General features: G+C 37.9%; 1 protein-coding gene across 1 annotated transcript; it reads left to right on the forward strand.

Annotated features, from left to right (window-relative positions):
• The first annotated feature begins 922 nt into the window (after positions 1-922).
• LOC139123311 (dehydrogenase/reductase SDR family member 11-like) lies at positions 923-20185 on the forward strand. The gene is made up of 7 exons (XM_070689466.1): positions 923-1054; positions 3504-3719; positions 5197-5291; positions 7711-7843; positions 12219-12311; positions 12683-12748; positions 19414-20185. The coding sequence occupies exons 1-7, from the start codon at positions 923-925 to the stop codon at positions 19444-19446; spliced, it is 768 nt and encodes a 255-aa protein (XP_070545567.1). The 3' UTR covers positions 19447-20185.
• The last annotated feature ends 41 nt before the right edge of the window (positions 20186-20226 follow it).

Genomic DNA, 20226 nt, shown 5'->3' on the forward strand with positions numbered 1-20226 from the left:
AAGTGGCATCGGGCCTTTGACCTGTGGAATGTGGCACGGTTTGTAGAGCATTAAAAGGGAGCTCACAAAAGGGCGATGAACTTTCGACCTTGCAGAGGTGTGCAACACATTTCTATGGCTCAACATTGACGCGTCTTTTAAAGACCACCAATTTTAAAGGTAGATTATTTTTGCATTTTTCCATTTCACCAAAAAATGAGAATATACTCAGAACGTCCTTTATTGTGTCCGTTAAGTTACCATCGAAACCACACGGTGTAGTCATTTTAATTCAAGTATACATGCACGTTTCCTAAAGCTTGATTTGTGGATGTATTGATATAGGACACGTTGTTATTTGTCGGTCAGACAAAAGTAGGTCACAGCTATTTTGGTGTGTGATTACACGTTATTGTTGTGTAAATGGTCATTCGGAACACACACGAAATTTAATTCGTCTATTCCTTAGGTTAGGCCCAGAACTTTACATCCGTAGTTTACTTTTCAAATGTCGACTGAGAAAACATTTTCAAGTTATGTTAACAGACCTATGACGAAAATTCAATGCTGATGATGATAGTAATATCAGATTTGGTGACAGAGTACACTTCTGGAGCATCATGAGCATTGGATCAAACAAGCAGGCACGACACAGCTAACTCAACATGATCACATGACCACACGGCCGAGCCAAGTGTCACAGTGATACGCTTGCCAGCTATTGAATAAACCACATAAACGATCGGTGGACACCGTAAAGTTGGAAAAGAAAGTGTACTGTTGGCGATCTTTGCGGATATTTTATTCTTTTGAAGTACCTTCTCACCTGGAAAGACACCATTCGCCAGATAACTTCTTTTGAAAGCTAGGGAAAGCTTGAACTTTTTTTAAACGTCCACATTTGTATATCTTGATTTTTCAAGGCTTTAGACCTATGACCGACATGGAACGTTGGAATGGTAGAGTTGCATTAGTCACTGGAGCTTCAACGGGTATTGGCAATGCTATCGCTAAACAACTAGCCCTTCACGGCATGCGAGTAATTGGCTGCGGACGAGATGTTAGCAAGATACAGGTATTACCAACTATTTTATTATGCTATTGTTTTTTGTTTATAAGGGATACGAGCAAATACACAGTACAACCTGATGTGGTTGACGGATCCGGATGTTTTGGAATTGCATTCGGAAAGCGAAGGACGATTAAGTTCAAAGAATTGTTCAGTTGTCTCCTTGCAAACCGTGATATTTTATTTCCACTTCTTGTGCTCGTCAAGGGGCACACTACCAGGGAAAACACTAGAACATCGATTTACTGTTTGGCTTCAAAACAAACAGATTATTAAGTTCAATACAAACATCTCCAGTCCAAATCACCACATTGATTTCTTCAACTAGTATTGATTTTAAACATGGTTTTTCCAAACAATAAGGGATTGGTCGGTTACTTCGGCGTGGGAGGGGCGGTGGATTCATGGCGGGGGGCGTGTTTCAACCTGTTTTTGACTTTGTCGACAGGGGGTCAGCATGTTTTTGAAATGGCCAATGGGGGTCAGTGTGTTTTTGAATTTGAACACGGGCTCATACTTGCCTAAAATGCTAGTGTCAGCCACAAATTTCATCATTCAGTTGTATTTTTCGGCGCGCCCTTAGGGCGTGTAACTTCAATGATCAGCACGCCCGACTTTAACATAAGCTTATTTTTCAGTGCGCTCTTGGAGCGCATTAGTTTAATATATCAGACATTTTCAGCACGACCTTCCGGTTCATGACTCTTATATACAAGACACATATATCAGAGATATCAGGATGTTTCATATTTTTCGGTGAGCCTTTCGGGCACCGTACTTTAATAAATCAGAGATATATGTCAGAGATATCTTGATATGTGCTCAGTGAAAGTGTGCTATTATGAAATCTGCAGTTCATATGAAAAGCATGACAAATTCCTGATACTTTTCTGTTTTCTCTATGAGAATTCAGTATATGAAAGCAACATGCACAAATATTTCACAATATATACTTGATACAGTGAAATATTTTAGAAACAGAAAATGATAAGGTATTTTTCGTTCTCATTGATGCAACTATTTTCCTTTGAGTAACAAGTTTTTCTGTAAATAGATGCTTCATTATGACTAAAATAACAGTTCACAAAAGGCAGTTTTCGTCGTCGTTTATAGTTTCAATGTTACAAGAAAAGGTCCTCTCAGACACTGCACACATCAAATTTGGCTACAACTTATAAAAACTTTTTATTGATGTTCTCTCTTTGATATCAGTGAGTGACATCCATATATGTACAACAGTTAATGACATCTGGTTACGCATAGAAAGTATGAATTACATTCACAGCTCATTCAAAAATACTGTATTCAAACTTTAGAATTGAAACTTTGAAATTCCTATCTTACAACTGACATGTCAACAAAAATTTTCCAACCGTTAATATATATATATATATATATATATATATATATATATATATATATATATATATATATATATATATTATATATATATATATATATATATATATTTATATATTAGAAACTGTAGGAATTCAGGTGATCCCCAGTGGAGCGTGGAGTGGGGTGAAGATAGAAGAAACTTGGGTTGACACACACTACCACACCTGTGTGTTTAAAGTATAATAAATACGTTTGGAACCTAACAACCAGGTGTGGTAGTGTGTGTGTCAACCCAAGTTTCTTCTATATATATATATATATAATATATATATATATATATATATATATATATATATATATATATATATATATATATATATATATATATATATAATTTATATTCCACCTTTTGTTTTACCGTTGCCGCGCGGGGGTGTCACCCTGTTTTCAAAATTTGGAATAGGGGGTCATCTTGTTTTCAAAATTTGGTATAGGGGTCAGCCACTTTTTGACGTCGGCAAAAAATAACCCACGCCCCCAGGCCGAAGAAACTGACCAGTCCCTAAAATGTAATAAATTGGTCTCCATATTGCGATGTTTTGTAGCCTTTTGTTCTTAGCATGTGTTGTTACACTGTGTTGATGCTTCAAAGCGTTTTAATACATGCAGGGCGCAATGCAGTCAACCGACAATGAATAGCAAAACAAACAAATTTTATGGAAGACCGGGCACGACCTGCGACATACGACCTGCGTCTTTAACTGCGACCTAACCCTAACCCTAACCCCTAACGCTAACTAACCCTAAGTTATGCCGTTACAATTTTTCTGTCCCTTGGCCTAACCTCCAGGGTTGAGAGCGAAGTAAGGCTTTTTACGAGAGAAAACCTAACCCCTAACCCTAACCCTAACCCCTACCCTAACCTAACCCTAACCACTAACCCCAACCCTAACCGCAGATCGCAGTTTTAAAAACTCGCATGTCGCATGTCGTGACCGGTCTTCCATACTGATTCAATGCTTGATGATGTAAATTGTTGTGTAATTCAAGATATTCATATTGCCAACTACTAATATAGAACTAATATATTATTGTTGATTCTGCTTCAAAATAGGAAACTGAAAGTGACTTACTGAAGTTGGATAGTTCTAAAAAGATCGATTTGTACGCCATCAAGTGTGACTTGAGGAATGAGCAAGATATCCTAGCTATGTTTGATGACATTGGTAATAAATATGGCCGACTTGATATTTGCATAAACAATGCTGGAATTGCATTCCCGGAGAGACTTATGTCCGGGGACACAGAAAAATGGCGGGAAATGTTCGAGGTACGACTTTAAAACGTTAGTTATTCTCGTGTCTCTGCAAGCTTGTGGTATGACAGTCGTCTAGATTGCAAAAAAACATGAAATAACCACACTTCAAACAGCTGTGTGCATAATTTTATAATTTAATGAATATCTTTGAAAGAATACTCAGCGTGATGTAAGCTTACAGCAGCAAGAACTTGCTGTTATGAATGGAGCCGTCATTACTTACGGCCTAGGATGGGGAAGTAGTTTTGGGATCAGAAAAATAAAACTAAGAAGAAGAAGAGGAAGTAGAAGAAGGAGAGAATACTTATACAACGCCATATATCTATAAGAGTGTTCGTGGGCCATTGAAATGAGAGGTTAACTGGATAAAGATAGGAAACTGGGTCAAAAGGTTTTTCTGTCAAATTTATGCAGTACTTTTATAGGTAAGCATTTGTGAAGGTTAATTTTCAAGCTCTCGGAATAAGAAAAAAATCACCGTCTTGGTTTTTCGAGAATGTTTTTTCTCCACAGAGTTAACATACGGATCAGGGCGGCCATTTGGAATTTCCAATGTCAATCAATGTTAGGTGATTTGTTTCTCTAGTATCAAACTGTGCACGCTGATCTCCGAGTTTTATTCTTAATTTGGTAAGACACCGTCCCTCCACGGGACGGTGTGGAGGGTGGAGGGACGGTGGGTAAGAGAACGGTTGAAAGTTTCATTGAGGAAGGTTTCAGCAACGGTTAATGAATTTCACTTCGGAGGTTCATGCTACCTTAAGTATACATGCACTTTCCCCAAAGGTGGATTAGTGAATGTGTTGATGTAGGTCAGCGGTGTTCTTTGTCGGTCAGACAAATGCAGGTCACCGCTATTTTGGCGTGTGATTACACGTTAATGTTGTGGTAATTCGGAATGCATAGGAAATTTCTTCCATTAAATAATATTGATGGCATTGATATATCTACTGTGCGTTTAGGACAATTTGCATACTATTGTTATGTGGTCGTCCATAGACTCTAATGTTTCTGACAAATGTTGTCAGAATGACAGTACAACAATCCATTGTCAACGATGGTATGTTAAGTATTGATCGATTCGCAATTGAACCAAAAATCAGAAGTTCCAGCGGGCACTAACATTGGCAAATGAATACCATAACAGCAGTCTTTATAATCATGTTTGATAAACAAATCATGCAAATAAAATATAGAAATATAAGCTTACATTGATTCAACACCTTTAAATATACATAAACTGCGACTTTCAGACCACGCTGAGACAAGCCCATCTATAGTTGATTAATCAAGACTCCATCATTTCACAACTCGCCTAACCTGAGAGTTCTCACATTTTAACACTACTCCAAGGATAATCACATGTAATAGATATGTGTATTTCATTCATGTGGTATGATATTGATCTCCTGGCTATTATTATGCAAATTGGGATAAAATTTATATTTATTTTTAAATCTGCATTTTATCAACCGTGTTACTCTCATAGGTTAACGTATTGGCCCTGTCTATTTGCACACGAGAGTGCTTAAAACTGATGAAAACTGACGAATTGGATGACGGACATATCATCAACATCGGAAGGTAAGTGATTTCATAGAAGCATCTTATGACTTACTCAAGACATTTTGACTTTTCCTTAAGAAAACAAACCATTACTAAAAGAAAGAAAATAACGACCAAAAAGTTCCCGTTCAGACCAAAATAAAATAAATTTTGTTTCATGCAACTTCCCCATTAGAAACAGAGTTCAGAAACTTGTTTTTTTGACCCGTCTATAGTGATAGAACATGCTAGAAATTTCCCCAAATGATATGCATTTGGGTTCTATTATGAATTCAGCGACCGTACGGCATACCACTCTATTTTGATAATTTCACGACTGGTATACTAATTGCTGCTGGTTCATTGCCATTATATAACATTATGAAATTGAAATTCTGGCGTGAAGCGTCAAAAGGGGAATTTTTACTCTAGCTTAGAGCTCGTGCCTGTTCCAAACGTGTTATATTGCGGATATAGCCCATTATTTTCACGTCTCGACCAATCAGATCGCAGTATTTGGGCCATCAATGTATTGTTATGATATGATACCAAGTAGAAGTCCATCGTTACCTACTTTACGGTGTGAATTTTGGAAGAACAACGTCAAGTTTAAAAAAACGGGCGTTGCCAATATTCGAACTTTTCTATTATAGTGCAATATGTCAAAAGGTTGTTCGCCTGCTACATGTAGTAGAAGTTAGAAACAATGCTACGAAACGAAAATGCTTTTGACGTGGTAGTGTTAGGCGATCTGATAACGCATTATGACTTTGCATCAATTGAATGAAAATAATCTCTCAATGGATACACGTGATGTAACATACGAATACAGGGAGAGAAAACATGTAGCTGATATAGGCCTAATGAATAAATAGGTGCCGCTTTAAAACTTAAAGAATCTGTATTTCAAATTGTTGTAATACTGTTACGGTATAACTGAAGTTGTTTACACGTATCGTCAGAGCATATTCGATCGACATTTTACAAAACAACTTATTAAGTTTTACTGTACGCTTTGATTTATGCAAAATTATTGCTCCACTGTGCTCTTCCAATGTTTTCTATCAATCTACGCAACTTTTAATGAAAATTCATAAACTATAGTAACATTCACGTAAAAAATATATTGTCTTTTTGGACAGTCGATAATTTATGTACATGATCAACGTTAACGGTTCCGAGAGCGGCACAAAGCACATGCCGGCTACGTCACGCGTTTCACGTTGGAACAAAACAGAATATTCTTAACACATTTAAATATTTGTTTTACTATGTTGTTTTTACATTTTCGTAACGAACCAACAAATTCAGGTTGTGTGATTTCTGTGACAGTTGACTCGGATTTAAACTATCCTTCAGCTAGAATGCGTCTCACGGACATATATTCGGACTCTCTAACTTTTGCAATATTCTTTTGTCTTACCACTTGTGCGGACTCATCTTGAAGTTTATTGAGCTAATGAAATTTTTACCGGGTTGATTTTGTGAAAAGTGATAATTTATTCCCCCCTACAGAGATCACACAGGGATGGCGCGCCGGTGAATATTGAATAAGTTTGTTTCATTAGTACCAAAATTTGCACGATGCTCCCCTATTCTTGATTTTAAGTAGAAAATGGTTGAAAGTTTGAGTAAGAAAAGTTTGAGTACTTGTTATATAAGTCTTTCATTTTCGAGGCGCGAAGTACCCCAAAATGCTACTTCTGCTGTGTTAACCATCTACAACGAACTCAAAACACACTCAACACTCTTGAATATCGTGGTCAGCCATCGTAACTTTCGTAGTTTCATCCGATGGTATTCATTAAAAGTCGTAACTTAATCCGTATGAGTGTGCTTATCCAAAGAAAATGTTAACATTAAATCACGGGTCATGGAAAGATACCATACACTGCAGACTTGATTTCCAAGACAATTCTCAACACTGCACAGTGATAGTCCGCTAGTACATCTTCCTATGCAAGCCTATGCTTAATGTAATGATTGCATTCCTTACTCGTTATGGGAAACACGCATGCGCTAAAGCAAGCAACCGTTGACCATACGTGTGTGATTGCGTTAAATCATTACAATCACGCTTATTTTCAGCTTTTGACCAAATCATGCGAAACTTGCCCTCAAGTAGAGAAAGGTCACAGGGCTTTAAGTAGGGTACGGTTACCGAGAATATACAATTTTCTAGGCCTTATTTGAATTATTAAACATGACGCATAATAGAAGGAAAGTTTTGTTTTGCGACAAATGCATGAACGGATGAAATTATGAAAATAATTTAATCTTGACTTTTGAAAAATGATGCGTTACTGCTGCCATTTCTATCACCTTATATTCTATGTCATGGTTTTAAATCGATTTCAAAAAATGTTTGTTCATCCTAGTGTCATGTCTAAAATCTTATAAGATGTTAATACCCATTAACTGCACCCAGTGTGGACGCTGAAGTAATTTACATTCTTAGCTTGACAGGTCACATGATAAAGAAGGAATGGAGTGATGTTTATTTCTACAGTGGAACAAAAGCAATGGTGAAGACATTGACTGACGGGCTGCGGCATGAACTCAGAGAAAGCGGTTCCAACATTCAAGTTTCAGTAAGATATCCATGTGTACACTTTCCTTGTCCAATTTTCCTTGTAATTAGTTGTCTTTCACGTCGAAATTATTTCTCGTTTGTTTCGTCTTACTTGCAAACTATACCGATGCTAGGAATCACGCATTTTGCATTTCCCATTGTCACGGTACTTCACTAAGGGAATGCTAAGTTTTATGGCGGGGAGGGCTAGCAAATCCAGGGGTGGGGGTCATCTGAAATTTATGAAAATACTGCAAGGGCGTCATGATTTTCTTTCATTCAACTCAGGAAGAGGGTTCACTTGTCTTTGAAATGTTTGCCTAGTCAAAAAGCCATTTTCTAGAGTACAAAAATATCCCGGGAAATCTCAGCACATTTTCTTTCCCAATCGTACAGAGTACTATAAAGTAAAGTCAGGCGATTAGTTTGATCTATTTTGCCAAACAAAATGATATTGATTTCTTCACAATGATACGGCAACAAATACACCTTTCTACGCGGATGACCACTTGATCTGGTCATAACGCGGCTATGGCCATTACACTGACAAGAATGTTGTAACTTAGATGAAATATGTAAACTTACTTTTATTAAGATATAATTAAATGTTTACTCTGATGCTTCGCTTTATTGTTAATATTTTGAACAAAAACATCGTTAGACAGGCAACCTTAAATGGTGAAATTAGAGAAAAGTTAGAGTAATTCGTTGCACTGTGTCACGCTGCACAGCCCTAGAACAGAGTATCCTAATATCAACCTAACCTACAGGAGCAGTAGTTATGACTGAGTTATTGGAACATTTTCATTACTGCGATATGGCTTCACATTCTGGCATTATTGGCAGTCTGAGAGAATTCTGAAGCAGTTTTACAGAATAAGGAAACTATAATGATGTGAAAACGCAAACTTGACAGAGAACCCCAGTAGAGCTACGATTCAGTATAGAATTCAGTAAATATGTTTGAAATTTACCAAATAAGGGAACAAGGTGTGAAATTTCAAAGAATTACGTGAAATGTTCGTGAAATTATCGGCGTAAGGTTGCGTTCACAAATAATGATTAGGGGGGCTGGAGGAATCGCGATTGAAATCTTACTTTTTCAGATCCCCCTCAATACCCTAAAATCATTTCAAATCCCCCCTCTATATGATCAAAATTTTTCAAGTCCCCCCAACTGTCACAAGCCTGTATATCAGTATAGGATGTGCGCGCAGAAAAAATATATAATAATAATAATTATTATTATTATTATTTCTTATAGAGCGCATTACATTTTTAAAATTTCAAAGCGCTTTACACAACACTAAAAAAGAGGTAAATTATAAATAAAAATTACGAGAAAACACCAATAAAATGCAAAGAGATAAAATTTTAAAAATGTCTAGGAATAAAATGATCTAAGAAGATAAGTTTTTAACTGACTTCTAAAATTGTTATAAGAATTAGCAAGCCTTATCTCAAATGGTAAAGCATTCCACAAATGGGGAGCACATACAGAAAAGGCTCTATTGCCATAAAAAGCCGTGTTGCAAACAGGCTGATGCAAAATGATCGCACCACTAGACTGGGACCTAAGTGTACGACCAGTATGACGTACTGTAAGCATTTCTGCTAGATAGTCGGGGGCTTGGCCTGTAATAATTTTGTAAGTGAAACAAAGAATTTTAAAATCAATTCGTTTCTGGACTGGAAGCCAATGTAAATTTTGTAATACTGGTGTTATGTGGTCCCTTTTCTTCTTTCTGCTAACAAGCCGAGCGGCTGAATTTTGAATAGCCTGGAGTTTACGTATTTCAAAGTTCGGAAGACCAAAAAGAAGACTGTTGCAATAATCTAAACGTGATGTAATGAAGGCATGAACAAGTTTCTCAGTGGTACGTTGGTCAAGAAGATCACGAATCTTTCCTAACCTCCAAATCGCATGTGATGCTGATCTACAAATATTTGTAACATGGTCTGACATGGTGCAGGCAGAGTCCATTGTAACACCTAGATTGCGAACTGATTCAGATGGATATACACTGACATCACCAATCCGAAAATTACAACGAGGGACAGTTCCCTCAATCCCAAATTTCGAGGAAAAATGTACAACCTCTGCCTTACCGTCATTGAGTGCAAGCATATTGATCCTCATCCATCCCCGAATCTCGTCTAAACACGACTCGATCGTGGCAATGGGAACCTGGTTACCGTCGCATGTAATATAGGATTGGGTGTCGTCAGCATACATCATGTAATCTAAATCATATTTGTTAATAATGTCCTCCAGGGGTGCCACATAGAGACTAAAGAGAATTGGTCCAAGGACAGAACCCTGAGGAACACCACAAAATAACGACTGTTCTTCCGACAGGATTGACTTGACGCAAACAGACTGTGTACGCCCCGTAATGTAAGAATTGAACCAGTCAAAAACAACACCTGTGATGCCAAACCGATGACGCAGCCTGTGTAACAGAATGAAATGGTCAATCGTATCGAAAGCAGATAAACACGTATTGCGGGGTTCCGCTCGCAGATGTTCAACACTACCTGTTATTAGCAGTTTGACGTCATATCTAAAGCAAGTTCTTAAATTGATTCATTTTTAAACGCATCAGAGAACTTTTTGGATTTATCAGTCTAAGCCAACTTGAATTAGCCCAACTGTGGCCAGGTCAATTGCTCCTGCCGAAGAGCACACAAAATGACGATCATGAGAGAGTGGAAAATCGTGAAGTCTGGCTAATTGTCATATTGTACAAAACTGAGCACAGTGACCTACCAAAATTTGTTTCAAAAGTACAAGACATATATCGAATTAGATGTTACTCAAAATTGACAATACTGAAAGGTTCAAATATTCCATCAAATAAATGTTTTCATCTCTGAAATTTTGGATGTAATATGGCAAATTTGGTTAAAAAATAAATAATTCCATTTAGTCACATATTTTTTCATTTAGTCTTTACTGTTCAAAGTTTTGCTTTTGTATTATTTTATGATGAGAATGTGAAAAATTAGAAAATCAAGCATGGTGACCCCATCTTTTTTCTTTAATATTTGATTATTCTCATATGTCAGAATTCAAAAATCCCCGATAACTTTTAAAGTCTCCTGTTCTTCCATGTGTTGCTCTCTGGCCTGATCTTGTGTACACGTATTATATGTTTCACTGTCATGAGCGTCATTTGACACAAACTCTTCTTCAACTACCATGTACATCAGAGTCAGAGCTGTCTCTGACAGTGACACTGCAGTAGCAGGGTGGTACCTGATAGTGACACTTCCCGCAGGGAGTAGCTGTATTAACTTTGATAATTTTGACAATATTTTTGTTCAGTTTATACTCCCTGCAGCATGTTGAACTGTCCAGTATTCATCTTGCTAACACAGCCTGTGAATGTGTGCCATACATTTGTATCACTGAGAACTGACTGTCAGTCTGGACTGTAATTTAATTATCACCTAATACATATTTGTATATACAGACTTCGACAAACTGAACATTGTGTGTTTGAGGATGCTGTAGGGAAATAGCAAGAAACTGTAGTTGATGTATAGTGCACAGAAATATCGCAAAAATCATCAACAGCTGCAGTTTCTGCCCTGTCACTAGGCTCAAGTTTGGGTTTTACGACAAATCATACATTTTTAGATTTTTTTCAAGATAAGTCACAAAAAAGTGACAAAATGGTTCTAGATTTTTTGAAACTTTTACAAACATTACAACAATTGGATGACATAAAAATGGTACTCATTTTTCATTAAATTACCTACAAAAACTTGGAATTGGAAAATGTAAAACGTAAAAGGAAACCAAAAAATTTCCAATTCCCCCTACAGGTAGAGCAAAATGTTCAAGTCCCCCCTCTACTACCCCTAAAATTTTCGAATCCCCCCTGAATTCCTCCAGCCCCCACCCCTAACCATTTTTTGTGAACGCAGCCTAAGCGTCAATGGTTCGGAGCATGTAATGTTCTCGATACTGGGGATAGACACTTAGCTGAGTTAAATCGTCACACGGTTAAAAATGCATGATCAATATCAACACAAACTGTTCATAAATATACCTGTAGTGACCATTATTTTCATTAAAAACGGAATTTACTTCCGGACTTAAGTTTGTTTTTAATATATATGCATATCATATACATCTTGAATGCAAGCCAGAATACTGATCATTTCAAAATGACTCAAAAATGACAAAATATTGACAAAGTTACCAAAATTTATCCTGGAAATAGTGCGGGGACGGGGTCGTGGCATTTTTATCATCTTCAAGCGGATCATCAATTTAAAGCGTGAAGGTAGAATCCTCATCTTTGCAAGGCGCGCAAGAAATATTTGCCGGAGTTTACCGCAAAATCTTAACGTACCTTGATGTATGGTTCTTGTTTTTGTTTCAGATGATATCTCCTGGAGCTGTGATGTCAGAATTTCAACATCGTATGTATCCTGGACATAGAGAAGAGATACTCGCCTACCAGCAGAACCATCAGGTCTCCATTCATACTAAATCTCTAAGTTTATCCGGACCATCATGAAAGCGCTAGTAAAGTTTCCTGAACTCGAAAAGAAACGTAAACTGAGATAAATCGATCAAACTCGCCTAGGCTGTTTCCTCATCCGCTCTCTTGAATGAGATACTTTTACGCTTCCATTAGGTTGAACTTTACACGGTCTTGTCGTCTGTTGTCGATATTTGAATAGGAAATGTTGATTGATACTTAAATAATTGATAATTGTTTGTGTAGGAATTTGCTGATCTTTCGTAGGAGTTATTGTTTGATAATCACAATTCCAAATTACCATGTAATGGGAGATATAGTTTTTGTCTTAGGATGTTATTGTTGATTCTTGCCTTTCTCAGATGATGACAGTGAACGATGTTGCTGACATGGTACTATACATTTTGAAGGCGCCACCAAGAGTCAGGGTAAGGATCCTATCTTGTGTCGTTTGAACCATGAATCCAAAAGTGATCGCTCTATACACCGTATTATATTATATCATGTTACTGTTACGTGCAGAGATAACGAACAAAAGGGTGAACTCAGCAGTTAACGTTTAAACAAAATTTATTACGAAAAAAAACTAATTGCTAAGTCAGGGATAGAGTACAAGCTTTAAAGTGTACAGACTACTTATCTCAGCTGGGACGGCAAAGCTCCAGTCTCAGAGTTGTAACAGTCAGTTGAATGAATGAACAGTCCTTGCAGGCTTGCAGCTGCACAAAGTCCACAGTATAAATCCAGCGTTGACAGTGAAGGTCTTGAAAAGTCTTGAGAATGACTACTGCTGGAGTTTATAGTAACACAAGAGACACGATCCCAAAAGTCTGACTGGAAGCTGTGCACGTCCCTTTTATAAAGGCATTAAGAACAATCTAGAACTTTTATTGACATGCTAATTACTGTTCTAAAATTATCTCCCTTACACAACTAATCAACTTTCCAGAACATTCCAAACATGACTAATTGAATTCAAGGTTGTGAGGTCATCAAGGGCAGTGACCTTGGAATGTTCTAGACTGATTGAACTCAGGTCATGATGAGTGTGGGGGAAATGACCTACATAACACACCCCCTCTTCAAAAAAAAGAAAATTTTTCAAAGAAAAATCTTTCTTTTACAAATGTAATCTTGAAAAGGATTTAAGTACTCAAATTTTGTTTACTCTAAAGTAAAATTTCTTGAAAGTGAACAACAATAAACTCTAAATACGAGAGAGACAGTCTGCAATTAAATTGTCTCTGCCTTTGATATGTCTAATGTCAAGATTAAACTCCTGTAACATTAAACTCCATCTTAGCAATCTCTGATTTTTGCCTTTAAATTTCTGCAGAAAAACAAGAGGGTTGTGATCAATATAAACCACTATTGGCCGATTTGAAGAAGTAACATAAACTTCAAAATGCTGTAAAGCTAATATCAAAGATAAACACTCTTTTTCAATTGTAGAGTAGTTTCTCTGGGATTTGTTAAATTTGCGTGAAAAATAGCAAACAGGATGATCTACACCATGACTATCCTCTTGCAATAAAACAGCACCAGCAGCCGTATCACTAGCATCTACAGCTAATTTGAATGGCAAAGTGAAATCTGGTGCAGACAATACTGGGGCACTTTGCAGTATGGCTTTAAGTGTATCAAATGCCTGTTGGCATTGCTCTGACCAAACAAACTGTACTTTCTTTTTAAGTAAGTTAGTCAAAGGCTCAGTAATTGTGGAGAAATTTGGACAGAATTTTCTGTAGTAACCAGCCATACCGAACCGAGAAGCGCATCAGTTGTCGTTTGCAGTTTGGTATGGGAAAACTTGAAATGGCACTGATTTTGGCATCAACAGGTTTTACCTCACCCTGTCCTACAGTATGTCCGAGGTAAGTTACCCTCGCCCAACCAAACTCAGATTTGGCAAGGTTGACAGTCAACATTGCTTTGCTCAGTCTCTCAAAGAACTTCCGCATGAGCTTGATGTGTTCCTCCCAAGTGTCACTATACAGGACGACGTCGTCAACGTAAGCTGCATATCCGTCTAGCCCGGATATGACGTCGTTGATCATCCGTTGGAACGTTGCCGGAGAGTTCTTCATTCCGAATGGCATCACCTTGTACTGGAACAATCCGTCTGGTGTAACAAAGGCGGATATTTCACGAGCACGATCCGTCAGAGGGACTTGCCAAAATCCCTTCAGTAGGTCAAATTTCGTCACATACTTGGCTTTTCCCACTCGGTCGATGCAGTCATCAATCCTCGGGATTGGGAAAGTGTCTGTCTTTGTTAAAGTGTTGACCTTCCTAAAGTCCGTGCACATACGATAACTGTGATCTGATTTGGGAACAAGTATGCACGGCGAACTCCAGTTACTTTTACTGGGTTCAATAAAGTCATTGTCCAGCAGGTATTTGACTTCTTCCTGGAGATATTTTGCTTTTGTTGGATTCAGTCTGTATGGATGTTGTTTACAGGCTTACTGTCCCCAACATCAACGTCGTGATAGATGACGTTTGTCCTCGTTGGAACATCTTGAAACAGGTGTTTATATTCGTGGAGCAGTTCTTTCACCTGTTGTTGTTGTTCTGGCTGGAGGTGTGCCAACTTTGTAGACTCCAGCTTCTCCAGGATTTCTGAGTTCTGAAGCTTGACCGAGCCCAGCTTTGAGTTTAGAGTATTTTCACTCAAGTCAGTTCAGTATCACTATCTTCATAATGGTTTGAACTGACTGCACTGACAGGCTGAGTTATAGTAGGATTATCCCTATCCAAATATGGCTTAAGCATATTTATGTGACATAGCTGTTTTTGTTTTCGCCTGTCAGGTGTTATTATGATGTAATTTAAATCACTCAATTTCTTATCAATTAGATATGGCCCAAAGTAACGAGCATGGAGTGGTTTGCCAGGAACGGAAGTAGAACAAGAACTTTTTGACCTGGTTCAAACTTCCGTTTTGAGGTGTTTTTATCGTATTTGGTTTTCATTGACTGCTGAGATGACTCAAGATTTTCTCTGGCTAATTCACATGCTTTAGAGAGTTTTGTACGAAAATCTGACACATATTGCAAAATATTCAGACAATCATCATCGTCTGATAGGAATTTCTCTTTAACGAGCTTAAGTGGGCCACGGACTGTATGTCCAAATACAAGCTCAAATGGGCTAAAACGAAGAGACTCTGAATTGACTCTCTAACAGCAAAGAGCAGAAAATGAATTCCTTCATCCCACTGCTTCTCTGTGTCAAAACAGTAGGTCCTAATCATGTTTTTCAAAGTTTGATGAAATCGCTCAAGAGCACCCTGACTTTCTGGATGATAGGCGGATGACCTATACTGTTTAATGCCTAGCTGATCCATTACTAGTTGAAAAATACCAGACATAAAGTTGGAGCCTTGATCGGACTGGACACATTTAGGGAGGCCAAATAAAGTGAAAAATTTGACTAAAGCTCTCACTATAGTCTTTGTCTTTATATTTCTCAGTGGTATGGCTTCTGGGAACCGAGTTGATGTACACATAATTGTCAGCATGTACTCATTTCCTGATCTTGTTTTTGGTAGGGGCCCAACACAGTCTATTAGTATCCTACTAAATGGTTCTTGAAATGCAGGAATTGGCTGTAAAGGGGCCTTTGGAATGGTCTGATTTGGCTTTCCTACCATTTGACATGTGTGACAGGTTTTACAGAAATGTGCTACATCCTGCCTGAGATTAGGCCAATAAAAGTGACTGAGAATTTTGTGATAAGTTTTCCTTACTCCCAAATGACCAGCCCAGGGGGTTTCATGGGCTAGGCGCAATATTTCAGCACGATAGGGCTTTGGAACCACAATTTGATGTTTTATAGCCCAATCGTCATCAACCAAAACATCTGGAGGTCTCCATTTACGCATGAGAATACCAGATTTTGTATAATAGGAAACAGAGCTATCTGAAGTTTTACCTTCATCATCTACCCTGTCAAACAAAGACAAAATATCTGGGTCTTTGTGTTGTTGCAATGAGATTTGATCTAGAAAATGTCTGACTTTGGTCAGCAGAAGTTTTACTGGAAGTTTCAAATCCACGAGGGATAACGGAATGATCCGTGTCAAACACCTGACTGAGAAAGGTGTCTTTTAAGTCAACATCTGTGACATTATTTTTGAGAGTATTTTGATTCTCGGAAGTTTTCTTTGACATGGCTCGAGTAATGGCACATGAAGGAAATAAATCGGGTATCTCTTGTTCAATTGGCTCTGGATCCTGATCTAAACTAGGATTATCAGTCACAAGTGGATTAGTAATGACCTTGTCCCCAGCAAGGTCGTTTCCAAGAAGAAGGTGAATCCCTTCGAAAGGCAAAAAAGGCCTAATACCTAAAGTCACAGGTCCAGAAACAAAGTCCGAAGACAAATAGACATTATGGAGAGGAACAGGAATGTAGTCATTACAATCTACCCCCTTAATAAGAACTTTAGAACCTGAAAATGACTTTTCAGAAAACGGCAGGGTATCTGCCAACAAAAGAGACTGGGAAGCCCCGGTATCTCTTAAAATTTTGACAGGGGTAGCGGAAGAGAAATCACTAGACAGTGATATAAAACCATTATGAATAAATGGCTCGAAAATACCCATAATGCTATCTTGAGAAGAATTGACCTTGACCTCATTAATTGGGGATGAGAGGGGTTTAACCTCAGAAAATGTGTTGCACACATTATTAGACTCTAATTGAGTTGATGAAGAAATAAAGCGGTTGGCTTAGATCCACTTTGACCACTTTGACCTTCACGTTTTCTTTTCAATTTGAAACACTCTGACATTAAATGGCCGTCTTTCTTACAATAATTACAAGAAAGTGTACCAAACTGTTTGTCAGAAGGAGATTGAGACTTGGGATCTGATGATGTGGGAGTGTTACTTGAACTCTGTGAACTGTTGTCATTTGATTTTCTACTGTCCTTTGAAAAATTCTTGGATGAAAAGGAGGAGTTAAATTTACCTGCATTGTTTCTGTATGAAAAGGACTGGGATGGTTTGCTGAGAAATGAAGATTTGTGGGTCAATGAATAATCATCGGCCAAACGTGCAGCAACCTCCAATGTATCTGCCTTTGTTCATTGATAAACGTCTTGATGTCACTCCGAATGCACCTTTTAAATTCCTCAATCAAAACAAGTTGTCGTAATTTATCATAATTCTGACTGACCTTTTCCGAAGAACACCAACGATCAAACAGTTGTTCTTTTGTTCGAGCAAATTCAACATAAGTTTGATCCTTCACCTTCTCACAATCCCTAAATTTCTGACGGTAAGCTTCAGGCACCAACTCATAACCCTTGAGAATTAATTCCTTCACAGAATCATAATTTGAAGCCTGCTCTACTGACAACTGAAATGAATGTAATTTCTCTGGCTTTACCCACCAAAGCACTCTGCAAAAGCATAGACCAGGACTCCTTAGGCCAATTCAGACTCTGAGCAATTTTCTCAAAATGAAGGAAATATTTATCAACATCCTTTTCTTGGAAAGGGGGAACTAACCTGAAATGCTTAGTGATGTCAAACTTGTCTGAAGGGAAGAATTTTCCTGATTGTCCAAGCTCTAAACGTCTCATTTCTAACTGTAGTCGATGTTCTTCCAATTCTCTCTCCTTTTCTCTCTGTCTTTCTTCCATTTGTAATTCTCTTTCTTTCATTTGTAATTCTTTGTCTTTCATTTGTAATTTTTCCTGCCTTTCCCTTTCTTCCATTTGCAATTTTTCCTTTTCTAATTCCAATTTCTTAAGCTCCAAATCTGCCTGTATTTCTAATTCTAATTTTTTGAGTTCGAAGGAAGACTCAGGCTCATAATCTTTTAAGGCAGACTCCTCAAAATGGCCAGAATTAACTAAATGTTTTGCAATCTTGAACTGAATTTCTCGCTTGCGCATAGATCTTTTGACATCTACTTTAAGGAAATTTGCCAGTGCTATGAGGTTGTCTTTTCTGAGGATTAAATGTGTCCTGATCAAGGTCATCCATAAATTCGTCTGGCTTGAATTCCGCCATGATTGAATTTCGCTGAGTTCACAGTATACAGTAGTTTTGAAAAGGCTGTCAAAATGTTGTCAAACGGCTCAAAATATTCGTCTCCCGGACGAGCCCCCAATTTGTTACGTGCAGAGATAACGAACAAAAGGGTGAACTCAGCAGTTAACGTTTAAACAAAATTTATTACGAAAAAAAACTAATTGCTAAGTCAGGGATAGAGTACAAGCTTTAAAAGTGTACAGACTACTTATCTCAGCTGGGACGGCAAAGCTCCAGTCTCAGAGTTGTAACAGTCAGTTGAATGAATGAACAGTCCTTGCAGGCTTGCAGCTGCACAAAGTCCACAGTATAAATCCAGCGTTGACAGTGAAGGTCTTGAAAAGTCTTGAGAATGACTACTGCTGGAGTTTATAGTAACACACAAGAGACACGATCCCAAAAGTCTGACTGGAAGCTGTGCACGTCCCTTTTATAAAGGCATGTAAGAACAATCTAGAACCTTTTATTGACATGCTAATTACTGTTCTAAAATTATCTCCCTTACACAACTAATCAACTTTCCAGAACATTCCAAACATGACTAATTGAATTCAAGGTTGTGAGGTCATCAAGGGCAGTGACCTTGGGAATGTTCTAGACTGATTGAACTCAGGTCATGATGAGTGTGGGGGAAATGACCTACATAACACTACCATGCGCCATTCTGATTGGACGAGAGCTCATTCCACCTGCTTAAATGACCGATCCCTATTACTAACAAAGCGTCACGGGAGATCTCGTACTCACATGTATTTCCGGTTTTGACGTTATCAGCTTAATCCACATAAATAAACCAACAAGGCTTCTCGATAGCTTGTACAAAGGGCTAGACACTGATAATTGGCGTCGGGGTTGACATAGAATATGTATTTTACCACTTTCTTTCCTTTTAATAGGTCAAGTTACATGGAAGATGATTCCTAAATGACAATGACATTCATTACGAATGTAGTTTCCGCTGATTCTGCCTTGACGATTACGCTGAATATATCAGAGATTTATCAAAAGTACCACAGATGAAAAATTTTATCTTTGCTTTCTTCCAGATGTACGATGCCATTTTCGGTCCTAAGGATTAAGGAAGGATCCGAACACAAGTGCTTTTTTATTTTCAGCCCACGTAATTGCAAATGCCTTTATTTCATGGATTGATTTGACTATTAACTACCGTGCCATGAGAATTATTCACTGCCGGTAGAACTACAATTACGTTTTGTATTCTGGTACATATTTTACAAAAATATCATACCCAGCACAGAATAAATATTTCTCTACATGCCTTCATTACGAGTCAATATTTGGATTGTTTTTTATTCAATACCTTCAACCTTCAGTAGACAGTAGAATATTATAATTTATGAGCAAATAATTAATGCTTTGCCCTTAATATCGTCGTCTCAGCAATGTTTTCGTCGTTGTAAGAAGATTTTTCTGGAGATGCTATCGAGTTGTTTCACTAATCACCACAATATCCTTTTTGGGGGATGGACGCGATTAGGTCAAGTCGGTGAATTAAAAAAAAATAAAATCATTTATAATAGTTTCTCTTGTGTCTCTCCTATTTCGTACAAACCTATCCGGAATTTGGCAGCTCACGCCAGGTTTTCCCAGCTATTGAATGCGTCGAGTTTGAGTCTGCGCAGTAGTGAGTTAGTTTCTGTGATTCCGGGTGAAACTCCGCTGCATAGCGTTCACTCCACTCATCGCGTCCACCCTACTCATCGCGTCCACTCACGCGCGCGTTTCACATGGAAGCAGAATACAAATCATTGCGTTCACTCCACTCAAACATTCACAAATCACAGACTTGAACCAAGTCTAATCCTTAACGTGTCTGTATTTTTATATTTCTCTTCTGT

This window comes from Ptychodera flava, chromosome 22 (assembly GCF_041260155.1).
Source record: "Ptychodera flava strain L36383 chromosome 22, AS_Pfla_20210202, whole genome shotgun sequence".
NCBI classification, from domain to species: Eukaryota; Metazoa; Hemichordata; class Enteropneusta; family Ptychoderidae; genus Ptychodera; species Ptychodera flava.

What these genes read in the sequence shown, in the direction of transcription:
- LOC139123311 (XM_070689466.1), top strand. Translation starts at nt 923, where the DNA reads ATGGAACGTTGGAATGGTAGAGTTGCATTAGTCACTGGAGCTTCAACG. An exon ending in GAGATGTTAGCAAGATACAG is followed by an intron (nt 1,055 to 3,503) that starts GTATTACCAACT and finishes GCTTCAAAATAG; the next exon opens with GAAACTGAAAGTGACTTACT. An exon ending in CATATCATCAACATCGGAAG is followed by an intron (nt 5,292 to 7,710) that starts GTAAGTGATTTC and finishes TTACATTCTTAG; the next exon opens with CTTGACAGGTCACATGATAA.